Below are 17,086 nucleotides of genomic sequence, written 5' to 3' on the forward strand. Positions count from 1 at the left end.
TTATTTTTCATTAGTAAAAAGATTAAAAATGAATTAGGTGAAAACATTACCATAAAAATGAGAACTAGTTTCCTGAGATAAAGTTAGATGAAATGTCCAAAAGTTGAAATATGTGACATATTTTAGTTATTAAATAGAAATAATGTGCTGAAAGCAATTTATTAGCAAATGAGATGCTATTGCAATGGATTATGCTAAAAAAAGAATGAGACTAAAATCCAATTTTCTGTCTGGTCAGTGAACAATGGTTATTGATTAAGCACCTACCTCTGTGTAGTTGATTTTAAGTGCAGAGTAAAACTTAGAAACTGATGCTTATAAATATTGTCTATTAAACCTTCCATCTTAATATATAAGAATAATGAAGAACTAGAGATCATGGTGACAAGGAACAAGGAGCTCTCAGGTCACATCTAGCTCTCATTGTTGCTTGCCATGTTGTAGACATGTAAATTCTCAATTTTGTCTTTAGTATTGGGGATCAAACCCAGGGTCCACAGGAAGTGTACTACTGAGCTATTCCCCCTGCTCTGAGTGTAATTTTCTGATAGGATAGAAACATGGCTGTACACTCACAATAATATGGGATCACACATTGTCTACAACATCTTCTATCAGTGCACCTAAGCATCCTTACATATATCCATGCCCCATTTTAATTTTATGAAATACAAGAATGCTAGTACATGGCAAAGATGTTGATGGGCTATCCAAAAAGGATTTAAAAATATACTGAGGGTGAGTAGAGCTAAAGATATGATATCATTTTCTCTTAATTTTTGTATTTTTTGTTTACTTGGGGCAAGTGTTACACCATTCATGATATGCCCTTAGTCCTATATGCTTTAAAAAATAAATTTATATATAGTTTTTAGTAAAAATACTGTACAGAGGGGTTACAGTTACATGAGTAAGGTAATAAGTACCTCCTTTGTTTTTCCCCTATCATCCCTCCCCTCCCCTCCTCTCTTGCTCCTCCCTTCCCCTCTCCACTGAAGTTGAAAAGTTCGTTTTCAAAATGTAATATATATATATATATATATATATATATATATATACACACACACATATATACATATATAGTGAAATTTTATGCCTCCATCAGAAAGAATGACACTGTCCCATTTGTTAGAAAATGCAAAGACTTGGAAAAAATTATATTAAGTCAAGTAAGCCAGGCCCAAAGAAACATAGATCCCATGGTTTCCCTTATTTGCAATAACTAGTACATGTGTAGGACAAGTAGAAAAGGTCAAAAGCTATATACATATGACCATATAAGATGATGTTAAGCAAAATGAACCCCAAGATAGGAACACAAATATTTTTTTCTTTCTTGCTATTGTTTCTAATGTATTTATAATGTACCATGTGATGTTTTTTTGTTTCTTTGTATGTTCCTCCCCCACTGTTCTCACTGTATTTGATGTCAGTGCCCTGCATCTTGAATATACACTTATATAAATGGGGGAGGGGAAGGGAAAAAACAAAATGCTTAAATAGGGATACAGGTTGACCCATTGTAACAATGAGATGTACAAGACACTATGTTGAAAATGAACTTTACAACTTTGGCAGGGGGGTGGGAGGTTAGTTGTGGATGTGGGAGGGAAGGGACATGGTGGGAAACAAAGGAGGAGGCAACAATGCTCAATAGGAAATGTACTTATTACCTTGCTCATGTAACTGTGACCCTTCTGTACAGTATTTTTACAATAAAAAAAGTTCATTTTCAACATAGTGTCTTATACATCTCATTGCTGGTCAACCTGTATCCTTATTTCTGTTATTTCCCTTCCCCTCCCCAAATTAGAAAAATGTATATATAAGATGAAGAGCACCGGAATCAAATACAGTGAAAACAAGCCCAAAGAAACATAGGTTCCATGTTTTCCCTTATCTGCAATAACTAACTAGTATATGTCTAGGACAAGCAGAAAAGGTCAAAATTATATACATATGACCATATAAGATGATGCTAAGCAACATGAACCCCAAGATAGGGTTACAAGTGGTTTTAGCTTTCTTGCTGTTGCTTTTAATATATTTATAATGTACTATGTGATCTTTTGTTTCTTTTGTATGTTCTTCCTATATGCTTTTGCAAATTTGTTTTTCAAACAGGTTCTCACACTGATTTTTGCCTGGGTCTAATTCTAATTTTGTATCTCTGCCTCCTAAGTAGCTGGGATTTTAGGCAGGCAACACTGTGCCTATTTTTAAACTGAACAGAAAAATTATTTCTAATTATGGAGCTTCTAGACAATAAACCTACAGAATTTAGTTATTATAGAGTGAATAAAAGAAGACTCAAAGACCAGTAATCTCACAAGTGTTTTCATGGAAGCATAAGTATATGCTGATCACTGTATTTATGGCACAGTAAGTAGATCAGTCCCTGCTCTTAAATATCACTAGTGCCTCCCATTGCCTCCACATGAAAGTAGAAATCCAAAGTTAATTACCTAGGCTCTCTAGGCTTGCTTTAAGCTTCTAGTTTCTGACGTTGAGTGTCTGACTTTCTGCCCCTCTGTTGTTCACATATATAGTACCTATTTCCTCAATGAAGAATACATGGCCCTTACTTTAACAGAAAAAGTGTTTCTGATTTATATATTTTTAACTATGTTTCCAAAAATAATAAATTGAATTTTGCATGGCATCATGTTTCCAACAATTAAATAGCAAAAAAGTAGGAAAGGTTTACCCCTTTTGTTTGAAATGAAAAATGGTTCAGTTTATGCCTGAGTATAAATTTTAATCTGCATAGCACATGGTAGGATCACATGATGGAGAAATCCATTTCATGGCTGGAAGGTGAAGAGAGGACAAGGAAAAGTCTGGGCTGCTATCTTTCCTTTGAGGACATGCCTCTGATGAGCTGAAGGCTTCCCATGGGTCCTACTTCCTAAAGGTTCTACTACTTCCCACCATCATCATACGCCTCTGGGGAAACTTATCCAATCCATAATATGGTATCTCTGAGGCCGTGAAAGAGTTACTGATGCTATCTGTCTATTAATTTCCTAAACATCACATTGGTCTAACCTGGATTAGATGGTCTCTGAAGTTCCCACTGGTGCTTATATCTCTGTGATTCAAGATTCATAAAGAAAGACATCCTTGAAAAGAATGGATGCTGCTGAGTAGCTATATGTTACATTCTCTGTGTTTCAGGGCATAAGCACCCAGAATGAAATGCCACTCTGTCTGTAGGAATACAACCCAGTGGTCACTAGAATTCAGTGTCATTCTAGTCCTTATGAAAGATAAAGCTTTGGAAAGTCCAATACATACTTGTATTGGGTCAGCTATACTTGATAATAGTCAAGATGTTAAGGTAGTGTACTGATATTTAATGTAACAATGTTGAACGATGATGAGAAAGTTTTCAATTTCTTGTGTTTTTGTGAAAACCTCTCCACGTATCATGACTTAACTACTTCTCTTAGTTCTTGCTTATTGATATTGTAGTAGAAGGCAATGAATGAGACAAGCAATTAGGAATCCAAAACTATAGTAGGTAGATTGATAAAATTACCTGTATTTTCATTGAGCCTATTGTTATGACCATCTTCTATTTTTAGCTTATGATATTGTTTTTTCACTTATAGCAATAATTTTTTTAGTTTTTCAAATTATTTTTGTTTTTTAATACTCTATCTGTCGTAGAAATAACACCAAGTTCAAGGCATAAATCTGGGGGAAATAATATTCAACTCAAAAGAGAAATATATCTATGATATTTAATTTTTATTTTGTAATATGTTATCCCTGTATAAAAACCAGAATTCAGAATTTAATGAAGCTGGATGCCAGTGATTAACGCCTTTATTTCTAGCCATTCTTAAGGATGAGATCTGGGGATTGTGGTTTGAAGCCAGCCTGGACAGGAAGGTTTGTAAGACTTTTATCTCCAATGACCCACCAAGAGTGACATCGTTGAGTGAAAAATCCATGGGACAGCACTCAGGGTCTGAATTCAAGCCTCAGTATTGGCGCGCGCGCGCGCACACACACACACACACACACGCACGCACACACGCACACACGCACATACGCACACAACAGTGAAATAAATGAGTTTTCTGTATTCAAAATACTAGAAAAATTGGACATATCTTTTATTTTCTTCATTTCTATAATGACTCGAAATGAAAATTTATTCTTTATTGCTTATAGTATTGATGGACTGATAACTAATGATGGTCAATTGGTAATGAATATTGGTTTGTTTATTGTTAAAACACAAAAGATATGGAAATGATTAGTCACAGACATTTGCTATGATAGTGAAAATAAATGAAACAAATGTCTAACACTTTCTAACAGATGTCCTTGTACAAGGATTTGAATGTCAAATAGAGGACTGTGATCATTTGTCCTTCTCTCCATTGGTATTTTTTCAGGTGATGATGAAGGAATTCAGGAAACAGCAGAATCAGATGGGGACACACAGTCAGAGAAACCCGGGCAACCTGGAGTTGAGACAGATGATTGGGATGGACCAGGTAGGACAAAAAATAATGTTTAAACAGCTTTTGCTTTTATCAAGAATTTATATGTTTTATCATTAAAGTTTAGTTAGCTTGTAAAATGCTTACAGTCTCTTACTTTTGATTTTACCCTTTTTGTATGCTGATTGCATGGAAATGTTAATAAATATTATTTAAACATTTTATTCATTTACTTTTTTTTTTTTGGTTGGTCATGGGGCTTGAATGGGGCCTGGTCTGTGTCTCAAAGTCTTTTTGCTCAAGGCTAGTGCTCTACCACTTCTAGTTTTCTGGTGATAAATTCGAGATAAGAGTCTCATGCCCTGGCTGGCTTTGTACCTAGATCCTCAGATCTTAGTCTCTTGAGTAGCTAAGATTACACAATATGAGTCACCAATGTCCAACAAGATTGTAATTTTTGATTAAGTAAAAATTTTAAAACCCACTGTCATTTTATTAAAAAAAAATCAAGTGTCATTTTTTTTCCTCTCATACTTATAAAAATAGTCATCTCTGTTTGTTCTTTCAACAGAGAATCTTTAAGCTTGACCCAAATTTAAATTGAACACAATTTGAAAGCTAACAAATCAGAAGCAGCAATATTTTGAAGAACCCTCATTTATAGCTTAATATTATAACTCAGAAATTGAACCTCAACTTATATTTATAAATTTAGAAAGAATCAAAGATGCCTCCGTCTTGATTCAAGGTTTAGGTAATATTTTCATTTCTGAATGAAATGAAATTTTCATTTAAAGATTCTGACATTCAATTATTTTCTCAAAAACTTAAAAATTAATAAAAAATACCAATATAATTTTATCTAACTATGTGATGTAGGAATTTACCTATTTGTTGATAAGTAATTTATAATAGATAATATATGGATATATTCAAACCATCATGTCTGGGTTTATGGATGTAAGTTGAGTTTTGCAGTAGTTTTAATTCTAATTTCCAAAGCAGTAACATTTTTCATTAAGAAAAATCCCTGTATTTCCATCACATTTTCACCCTTGCGTGACTTTGCAAATTGCTGTCTGCTGTGCATGAAGAAGAGAAGAACTCCAGGGGTAATTTTCTGAAACCAGCAGCTGGAAAATATAATGCAAACAAAAATGAAGACACACTATATCTGATGGTTATGATGTCATTTCTAATGTTATTCATGATACACACAAATGTTTGCATTCCTCACACTATAGCATAATGCTATACAAGATTTTGGACCCAATTGTATTAAATTTATAATACCATAATACCACATTTTAAGAGCTTGAAATAAAATGCATACTTCTGGCATTTTTACCATATTGCATAATGGTTCTGACTTTGCAATGTAGTGAAGAAGTCCCTTCATTTTTTTAAATGGTAAAAACAAAAAACAAAACAACAATCTTTGACATAAAACAATACTGTCTTTTAAGATGAGAATTTTTTTCAGTTGTCAGTTTAACATGCATTTGACTTAATTTTATTTGATAAGTTTGGTTCCAAAATTATATTCTGTTCTGTGTTATATGTGCTTATATCAACACTTGGTAGGGAAATTCTAAGTCTCTTGTATATTGTAAAATTGATAATATATTTAGGTATGTAGAAAAATAATTTAATTTTTAAAGCTCCTGAATTAATAAGGTCATTTTAAAACAAAAGTACTTCTCTTGAGCATTTATTACTATTCACGGTAGGATGTTCATTAATTTCTTTCAGTCAGAAGAGTCTGAGAAAGTATGAAGATATTTTTGTTGCTGCATAAAAAGTAATTGTTTTGATACTGCTACCCAAAGTTTTGTATTCACAAAATAATATTGCTACTCTCCTCCCATATTAAACAATAAAACTTGTCCCTCTTTTGTTAACATAGTAGAAATGATTCCAAGGGCCTAGGACCAAATTTTATATATGCCACACCCTATCTGGGCAATTGCTTCAATTCTCAGCGCCTCTATCTATCTGCATTTGGAAAAACCCAAAAAATAATGTAACCAACTTTTACAAAACCAAATGAGATCACACTCATCAAATACTAAGTATTATTGTTGAGTCTTGAAGGAAAACATTTAAATATTCTCCAGTGGTTAATGCTCACTCAATCTAACTACAAACGATTGGTTAAGAGCTAGATGTGATTTCAAGGTCTCGTTTTAAAGCCTTCCTACCTAATCCTGACAGTCAGCCTAAGAGTGGTAATTTTCTTTGAAACCTATTAGCATTAACGAAAGAGAAAAATCACTTGAAGAATTTCAAGTATGGGACTGACATCATTTAAGGTGTATCGGGATTTCTCTTATTTTTGGAGAGTTTAATTGACATGGTTCCCCAACCTTTCTTGATGGCTTAGTTCAATAATGAATCAACTTCTGTCTGAAGGGTTCTGTTTCTAACCAAATGCAAATTCTTCAGTGTAAAAATATTTTCCCTTAGCCAGGCACTGGTGGCTCATGCCTGTCATCCTAACTACTTAGAAGGCTGAGATACGAGGATCACAGTTCAGAGCCAATCTGGGAAGGAAAACCATGAGAATCTTATCTGCAATGAACCTCCAGAAAACTGCAAGTGATGTTGTAGCTCAAAGTAGTAGAGTGCTAGCCTTGAGCAAAAAGGGCTCAGAGACAGTGCCTAGGCCCTGGGTTCAAGCCCTATGACAGACAAAAAAAAATGTTGTAATGTTTGTAATTCAGTTAAAAGTATTTGCAGACACAACAATTACTCATTTCTTTGTTAATTACTCATTTCTTTGAGCGTAAATTATCAGAAAAGGTTTTCTCGTGGTTGTAAATGTTTGTATGATGAAATTCTTCAATGCTTGTAACTCTTAAACATGTTTTAAGTAACTAGAATCTTTTAGAGCTAAAATAGAAAGCTAGACAAACACTAAACTAGCAAGGTTCAAGTCAAAAACTAAGTCCTTACCTAACCATTATTTCAGTATTTTACATATCAAATTTTAAATTCCCTTGCTCTTCCTTTCATTTAAAAAAATCACTCTGCTGCTTTCTTGCTTAGAAACTGCTTATGGATCTGTCTTCTGCTTAAACAAGTATCTCTAAATATTTATTCCAGTTCAGTATCCACTGAGAGCAGAGTGCTTTGCACTACTGAAGAAAGTGAAAACACGTTTTAGGACAGCTCTGTACTTGTGCTTGATCTTGGCACTTGTGACTTTTGGCATGTTCAACAGCCAACTCTTAAATGTCTTTACCTCTGACAGGAGAATATAATGACTACACTTAAATATTATTATGGGGATTAATGTGAAAGACATGATGAGCACAGGATATCCAACACAGTACTTGGGAGGGAATAGAACTTGCTCGAGGTCAGGGTCCTTCACTTTCCCTAGGAATGAACACCATTAAATATTTTTCACCCTATCATCTTAGACCCACCACTAGTTGCAATACTGATCTTATTTTGAAAATCATGTTTACATCACTGGCTCTGTCGTATAAGAAAATATTTAAAACTTCATTTTATGGCTAGAGTCTACTAACTTGGGATGCTTGAATTTGAGTCAATTCTTCTAAATCCATTATCACTTTCATGAAATAAGCACATTAGAAAATCACATCTTAGTGACATCGATTCTAAGGATGCCAGATCTCTGAATTATATTGTTAAAACATGGCTTCTTTGTGCATTTTGGAATAATAGATAATCTGGTTTCTCTCATGTAATAGTGAGGGAATATAGGTCTATTTATTTTTATTTATTACCATAACATGTTTTGCTGACTAATTTATGATAAGAGTTAGATGAACTTTTCTGGGTAGGCAGGCTTTGATTCTCAGATCTCAGTCTCCTGAATCGCTAGGATTATAGGTCTGAGCCAGCAGTGCTTGGCTTCAGAATATACTTTTGCTATTTGCGTATTGTGTGGTTATTTCAATTGAATAAAGCACAGAATTAAACCTCATACGGATAATTTAATTAGTGGATGAAAAATACAATAATGTTATAAATTATGTTATAAATACTGGTACATTAACAACGGGAAATAAGTAACCATTGTAGGTAAATTGTTTGGAGTAGGATAAACAAGGGGAGAAGACTAAAGCCTTTTCTTCTGTGTAATCTTGGACTTGTCATTTAATTGTGTGACTGAGCAAGTTACTACTACTCCAGGGCCTTCATGTTTAAAGAATAGTCTAATATGATCATTAGTCTGTTAATTTGATTTTTCCATGGAAAACATGGAGCTGCTAGGTTCATAAGTACACAATAAATTGATCTTAATTTTACTTTTACTATCATTTTGGCAACTGTGCCTTAGTAGTTATTATAATGGCTTTCAATGAAATCCTCATTAAATATTAGGACAGTGAATTAATTATGCAAAATGGTTTTCTTATGTAAAAATCACCACAAGTGTGTTTATTATGTTCTCTTCTACCTGACCAATGCATAATTCAGTTAAAGAAATTTTAATGTAAATATAAATGTCAAGGGTAAAGTTAAATAGGTGTACTTGTTGCACATGGACGAAATATTGGTGGAATAGGTATAAATGAGTGGCCTGTTGCCTTGCTGTTTAGCATTGAGGATGCATTTACCTGATTGGCCTTGTTGTGCATTGTATCTGAAATGAAACTGGAGAGATGGGGGCCATTTTGCATAAAGTGGAATGGTAGCTAGAAGACCATTAGGAGATAGAAGCACACACTTAATGATACAGGTTTTTTTTCTTCCTCTTTACTAGTCCAAAGAAGGGCTTGAAGATTACAGTTCTGATTTCGTTTCCTTTTTGATTGGGAAAATGTGGTAGATATAAGATCTGGGGAATGCCATTTGAAGTAAATTAACAGACACCTATGAAACATAGTTAACCATAGATACAGTCTGACAGTAAGAAGAATATTGTGAGAAGCAGAGGAAATCGTAGAATGACTGTGTATTACTCTGACAGTGAATTGGTATTATCTCTGCTATCAGATAATGCAGTTATCATTAATTTTCACATTTGCATTTCAATCTTTGGAAGGAAATGACTCTTGCCGGATGAAGATAAGAGCTCTGTACCACTATAATGAACCATCATTTTATCCTAAGGCTTTGTGTCCATATGAAAATGAGGTAGGGAGGAGTGTGTGTGTATGTGTGTGTGTGCGTACGTGTGTGTGTGGGGGGGGGGAAGGGTTAGAAAAATCTTATAACAAAGTGTCAAAAATTGCTACAGACTTTTGAGCCCTTTATGGAACAAGAGGGGGTAAAAATAAATCTTCTGTAGTTAAGTGGATATCGGATGAAAGGATGGAAGCCTTGCTCTGTAGAACAGAACGTCACATGAACATAGTCAGAAACTTCTCTTGATCTTCCCTTACTCCAGTTTTCAGTCTCCTCATGTGGAATTAGGACATGCACAGACTTAACTAAAAAATAAAAAAAATAGAAGGTAAGTTGGATCTCCACTTTGAAAAACACTTATTCAATCAGAAAGAATTACATAAAATATACCATTTTATCATAATTCTTTTCTTAGCTATGTAACAATGGAAATTAAGAGGCTTGGAGGGGGGTAATGAATTATCTTAAGTTTGCAAACATCTAATTGCTCTGGTTAAGTTTAATTGAGAAATTTAAGTCCAAGGATAAGGAGTTCAAAATTAATTTTCTTGGGCATTTCCTTGCAATGACCTTTTCCTTAAACTTACTAGTAAAAAATAAATGCAATGTCAAATGTTATAACCATATCATAGTGACTAAAATATATGACAACAAATTATTTCTAGCACGATGTACTCTGCTCCATGCAAAAGACATTATTCAGATATCTATAGTTGAAGCTCTTTTAACTAAATTGTAATTTGCATCCCCTATTTAAAATGTACTGATTACAGCAGTTATAGGAGGATTTCAGTCCCTGTAAATTAATATACCAAAGTCTTATCCTGGAGTTGCAGCCATATATGGCATAGGTTGAGATACTCTGTTCTGACTAGGTGCTTTTAAGAATGCAAACTGTGAAGACACACAAATTATGTTGAAAGCAGAGAAGAGGGAGATCCTCATCTACAAGGCAAGGATGCCCAGGGAACCACCAGAAGTTAATGGAAAGGCATAGGCTGGATTCTTCTTCACAAATTCAGAAGGTTTTTTTTTTAAGTAGAGTTTTTTTTTTTATTGTGAAAATACAGTACAAAGGGGATACAATTACATGGACAAGGTAATGAGTACATTTCTTACCGAGCAGTGTTGCCTCCTCCTTTGTTTCCCCTTCCCATCCCTTCTCATCTAACTGTTGACACTTTCATCTTCGATGCCTGGACTCCAGCACTGTACAACAACACATTTCTGTTATTTAAGTTGGGTACCTTAGTATGACCTCCTTATCAAACTATTGTAGAAGTCCAAACTATTGTAGAGTTAGAATCAGGTCAGTGGTTACTTGTATTTTCACTTGTAATTATTTACTGTAATTTTTTCTTGACCTTAAATATTATATAAGTTGATGAAATAAATCTTCAAACAGATGTGTTGTTTCTCTAAAATTTCTATTGAAACTTTTGAAATACCTGATAAAGGGATAAAGAAATACCACAACAAATTTTAGGTAGGTGTAGAGAAATGATTTTAAGAGTTTCCAGGAAAATCCTAAAGTTACTAACAGAAAATATAGTCAGTTTTGCAAGTGCTCTTAGGAGCTCACTCCATTCTAATGAAACAAAATAGACATCATAGAAGTACTATATGAAACATATGTATGTGGAACAACAATCCATAAAATAGTTCCAGCAGACTAGAGGAAGACCCATCATCAAGGAAGACTAAGGATCATGCCCAGTGAAGATGAGGGAAACCATCCTTGTTGAGAGAGGGGAGCTATATCTGGATTGAATGGTACAGAGGTCAAGATGGAAATCTAAAGATTTTCTTTTAAATTTAATGTGTAGATATTGTTTTCTTTTAATTCCTTATTGTTATTATTAAGGTGATGTTCAGAGAGGTTACAGTTACATAAGTCAGGTAAAGAGTACTTTTTGCATAATGTCACCTCTTCCCTTTCTCTCCAGGTTTTTTCCTCCCATTCCCACCCACAAATTGTATAGTTCATTTCAACATACTGTCTAGTGAGTACCACTGTTCGCCCTTTATCCCTGCATTTCTGTGTCTCCTCTTATACTCCCAAAGACATATAAACCAGCAAACAGAACAAAAAGAAAAGAAAGCCAAAACAGCAAGTTCATAGTGTTTTTAATAGATTCAAGTTAGAGAGAAAGGGAAACACAATGAATGAACTGTTGAAGACAACTATAAACTATATTCTTGAACATTCAACTTGGTAAATATTTGGACTTTACTGGAACTGTTTGTCCATGGACACAATTCTTCCTTACACTATATTTCAGCCTAAGAATTTTCTGAACGTTGGAGTTTAACTGTATCTTCTTAAACATATATGTAGATACAGGAAATTTTTCTAATGTTAAGACAATATAAACACAAAGAGAACAGTTGGATTTTGGGGTTCATTATATTTTTTTCTTTGTAATAAGCTTCCATACTTGTTCCTAAGATAGGTACTTGGTGCTCACAGCTCATTTACTCATGAATACAATTTACGTATGCCTGCCAGCTAATGTACTTTTGCATCTTTGCCGACCTATGTTGAATTAATTAATTTAATTAGTCCAAACATTTATTGAAGAACAATTCACCATGTGCCCAGGATAAGAAGATGACATACACTTGAGATTCTCTTCAAAAATTGCACAGAACACTCAGGACACAGTAATACTATCTGTAATACTAGCTACAGTCCTGTAATATTAGTTACTTTGGAGGCAGAGATGGGGGATAGCAGTTTAAAAGCAGTCCAGGCGACATTTCTAGGGACGCCATCTTGACCAGACCTGAGCATAGAGGTGCACGTCTGTTATCCCAGCTATATAGAAGAAGCACAGTGACTGAACAAAATGTCATGTATTATGGGCGAAGTACAAATAAAGAACCACAGTCCAGGCTGGCATGGTCATAATGTGAGACTTGATCTTAAAAGCCCACCAGAAAAAGGGCTGGCACTCAAGAGCATACTTGCCTGTCAAGAGTAAACTCTAATGTCAAACTTCACTACCACACCACACACACAAACTCTCTCTCTCTCTCTCTCTCTCTCTCTCTCTCTCTCTCTCTCTCTCTCTCTCTCTCTCTCTCTCTCTCTCTCTCTCTCTCTCTCTCTCTCTCACACACACACACACACACACAGAGCTGAAAGCATGAGGTACAGACAGCTGAGGAGATAATTAAAATACAAGGAAATGGTCACAGTGGTAGAGGCATCTATAGTGCACAGTGATAGCTGATAAAGAGAGAGAGAAGGCAAGAGAAAGAAACAGGATGGTCCCTTAGTGCCGAGTAAGAAGGATGATAAAAGTGCTGATGGTTGGGCTTGCTTGAAGGAAGAAGGAAGGGTTGCTGAGGCTGGTGGTAAAATGTGTTGGTGAGAGGCAATTATGATCTCTACAGCTGATCTCAAAGGCAGAGGGATATATTCGCATTAGACCCACTTTAAGCTTTTAATAATAGATGAAATATGTTTAGTGGTTGTTTTGCAGAATATTTAGGGTTTTGTTAGAGTATGTATTAACACTCATTTTCTGTGTTAAACATCACAAATCTTCCTGATTGAATGAAACTACCAGTTGCAGTATTCCTTTTTTACATTTTTCCTATTAATTAAGCAAGACTCTACTTGGCTAACATTGTATTAATAAAGTGTGAAGACTGAATACACAAGTCTGTTATAGTAAGAAGGGCATGCTATTTCTTACAGAATTAAGTAAGGTATAGGGAAGATGACGTCTGAATATATCTGAGATTTACAGCATTTATTTTTAGTCTGTATTTTAGTAAGCAATGCATTACTCAATTCTTAATGTATATTTTATAATATATTTTGTATCAAAGAAATTAAGAGAAAAGCCATCCAATAAAAGACAGAGAGAGCATTGTTTCTCTTTATATTCTTTTTTTTCTTTCAATTCCCTCTAACCATTTTTTTCTTTAAATTAGATGTTTGCCTAGAATAGTACCATATTCCTCGTCCACAGCATTTTCATTACATTGTAAATTGAATACAAAGGAAATATTGAATATGGAACAATAATTATAGGAATATGATTAAACCAACTGTTGTTTAATAAGGTAATAAATGAAATAAATATCCTAAAATTATGCCTACCATTTCTAATACTGCAACCAGGGAACAGAATGCATCTTAAAACTGTTTGCTTATTATAAAAGAAGTTAATTTAGTGGCACTTTTTAATTAGCAAGTATAAGGCAAATAGGAATCGGAGTCATTCAAACTGGCAATGGAAGTTCATTGTCACTTTTTGTCTTTTTGTCTTGGAGATCTCAGTGCTGTCTATGTAGTAGTCAGTGAAAGTTCACCACTCGACTCTCCATTGAAGTATGTATTACACTTCCAGGAGGTCAGAAGAGAAGACCACACCACAGAGGGACATCTTCACATCAATATAGTTCCTCACAGTCTGGAAGCAGGACATCCTAGATGAAAGTGGTAGCATTGTTGGCATTCAGATGGGGACACTCTTACAGACTTGCAGACAGCTACCTTTTCATTGTATCTGCCACTGGCCTTCCCTCTGCATGCCTAGATACGTGCTGTTATACGAGTTCTGTTTTAGAGGAGGGCTCTACGTTTATGACATGACTTAACCTTGTCTCTTTAGAGGTCATATCCCCAGTCACATTGGTGATCAAGTCTTCAACATGTGAATTTTAAGGAAACACTATTCATTCCATCCTTGGATTGGGTAGACTGGGTGGCTAGAACCAAAGTCTCCTGCAGGGAAAGGACAGCAAGGGAAGACTTCTAGAAGACAAAGTCAGGATTCATCAATAGACTCATCACTAGACCTAGAGGCAGAGGTTTGCTTCTGAGCAACAGAGATTTATTCTTGAAACTGGAGTCCCTATGAGTGGTGTAGCCCCTGTGGCCTGTTCTGAAGAAGGTGATAAAAGTTAGGAGGCTGAATTGAGTGGAGCTCTGAAACTCCAAAGGGCCCCATAGTAGACTGTCCAGGAGCTGGATGTACCCCCTCTGTGGAGAAGAGACTCCCCTGTCCTTTACAGGAAAGGAATTCAATAGTGAAGCAAAGCAGAAGCTCCAGGGCCTATCTAATTTGCTTAGGATTTGGATGCAGGACTGATCTGAAAGGGTGTTGGAGAATTTGGGGTACACAAAGAAGGTCTCAAGGGGGAAGAAACTTTAATTAGACAAAATTGAGAAATGTTGGGCTGGGAAGGTGGCTCAGTGGTAGAGCGCTTGCCTTACAAGCCTGAGGCCCAGGTTCGATTCCTCAGCACCACAGAAGCAAAAAGAAAAAAGCCGGAAGTGGCGCTGTGGCTCAAGTGGTAGAGCTCTAGTCTTGAGCTGAAGAGCTGAGGGACAGTGCCCAGGCCCAGAGTTCAGGCCCACGACTGGACCCCCCAAAAAAAAATAAAATTCAGAAATGTTATTCCAAACTGAAAAATGAGGGTATATAAGACATGGGTGAATATACAAAAACTCAGAGATTTGGGGTGCCAGTTAAGGCCTGTTAGTGGGGATAAATGGGGTTAGGGGTTGGGTTATTGAAGTTTGGTTTAGACTGTGATGGAGCTTTGCAGTCAATGAAAAGTGACATCATTAATAAACATTTGTATTTATTGTGAAAAGGGGCTGGAAGTGGTGGAGGAAAAAGGAAGAGAAACACTTAGATACACAAATCCTTTTTTTAAAGAAGTCACTTTTCATTAGTAAATATAAAGAAATAAGATCTAGGTCTTTATTTATTTTTGTCAGTCATGGAGTGATCAAGTCATTGGTGATCAAGTCTTCAACATGTGAATTTTAAGGAAACACTATTCATTCCATCCTTGGATTGGGTAGACTGGGTGGCTAGAACCAAAGTCTGCTGTCAGGGAAAGGACAGCAAGGGAAGACTTCTAGAAGACAAAGTCAGGATTCATCAATAGACTCATCACTAGACCTAGAGGCAGAGGTTTGCTTCTGAGCAACAGAGATTTATTCTTGAAACTGGAGTCCCTATGAGTGGTGTAGCTTGACCTCTGGGCCTGGGCGCTGTCCCTCATCTCTTCAGCTTAGGCAAGGCAAGCACTCTACCAATTGAGCCACAGCTCCACTTCTGGTTTTCTGAGTGACTTATTGGAGATAAGAGTCTCAAGGACTTTCCTGAGTTGCTAGGATTATAGGTATGAGCCACCAGCGCCCAGTGGATCTAGGTCTTTCAAACTGCATACGGAAGCTCTGTCAGTTCTGCCAGGTATTTCTGATTTTAGAACTCTGCAGTTGTGTGTGGTGTGTGTGCCTGTGTGTGTGTGTGTGTGTGTGTGTGTGTGTGTGTGTGTGTATGTGTTTACATATGTAAATATTTAAGTACATTTGAATATGCAAATCTGTATATATGTGTGTGCATTGTGTGTATGTGGTTTTTTCCCCTTCTGAGCAAAGTAAAACCTAGTTTCCCTCTGCTCCCTATGATTATATGAACAAAATGCACATTTTAAATATTGTAAGGAGAAACAAGGTTTATTCATTTTAGATTTTTTAAAATTTATTAAACTTAATAATTATACTAAACTTATTTAAAATTACAAAATAAATATGGGATTTTAAAGAATATTCATATACAAGATAACCTTTGTACATTTTTGAGGTGATAGTTTTATTATAGGAAAAGCACTTTACTTATAAACAATAAGTAGATATTTTTGAATAACATATTTAGTCATATGATGTCATCACAATTTTTGTGACAAAATTTAATTTTCTATAACATATAGTTTTCTATCTGAATAAATGGAAGCAAATTACTGTAGGAAATAATGTAGCTTCAGGCTACCTTTCAAACCAATAATTCATCATTAATATATAGAGAATATTTTGTGCAGTTTTGAAATTACGGAGATTTTTAGGTTACCTTGTGGACTTATTCTATAGTTTTACAGATACAAAATGTAGATGTCAGATATCAAAGTGAATTAAAACTGGCATTAAATTTAATTCTTACAAAAATGTGTGAAACATTTTCAAAGTAGTTTTAAAGGTTCTGAAATTAAACACATTATTAATTATTTTTGAGTGTTCAATGTTCAATCTATATAATTGAAGACAGTAGTCCATTTGGGCTCATTCATAATAATTTCATAAATCCTAAATCATTCAAGTGAAAGTGCTGATAAAGTTAAAATTATTGAATCAGTACTCAAAGCATTTCTTTTACAGGATAGTTTTTCTTTTTAAATATCAAAATAAATACTATAAAATTAATATGGAGGTCATGAAACTACTTCTCTGTAATGTTTTCTCTCCTTCAAGGATTTGAATTTCTTTTTCCTGTCCATAGGGAGGGTTTTCTGTGTGCCATTTATGGTATAGAAATGAAGCTTATAATAGCAACAAAATCTCATTTTTTTTATTCTCTCCAAAGAACACCAAGAACATGTAGTAACTTGTCTAGAGCACACAGCTCAGAATTTAGGAATTGAAGTTAGGCAGCATGACTCCAGAAATTGGATATGTTTCCACTAACTTCTCTGTTTTCATGCAAGGAGCCCTTCTT

General features: G+C 35.0%; 1 protein-coding gene across 2 annotated transcripts in view; it reads left to right on the top strand.

The window, feature by feature from the left end:
* Nucleotides 1–17,086, top strand: part of Zfpm2 (zinc finger protein, FOG family member 2) — a 424,411-nt gene that overhangs the window by 100,920 nt on the left and 306,405 nt on the right. For both annotated transcript variants that reach the window (XM_069991247.1, XM_069991248.1), the window contains one exon: nucleotides 4,410–4,511. In XM_069991247.1, coding sequence (XP_069847348.1) covers nucleotides 4,410–4,511 — 102 coding nt within the window. The remainder of the gene's footprint in view (nucleotides 1–4,409; nucleotides 4,512–17,086) is intronic.

This window comes from Dipodomys merriami, unplaced genomic scaffold (assembly GCF_024711535.1).
Source record: "Dipodomys merriami isolate MVZ:Mamm:240054 unplaced genomic scaffold, mDipMer1.0.p SCAF_4, whole genome shotgun sequence".
NCBI lineage: Eukaryota > Metazoa > Chordata > Mammalia > Rodentia > Heteromyidae > Dipodomys > Dipodomys merriami.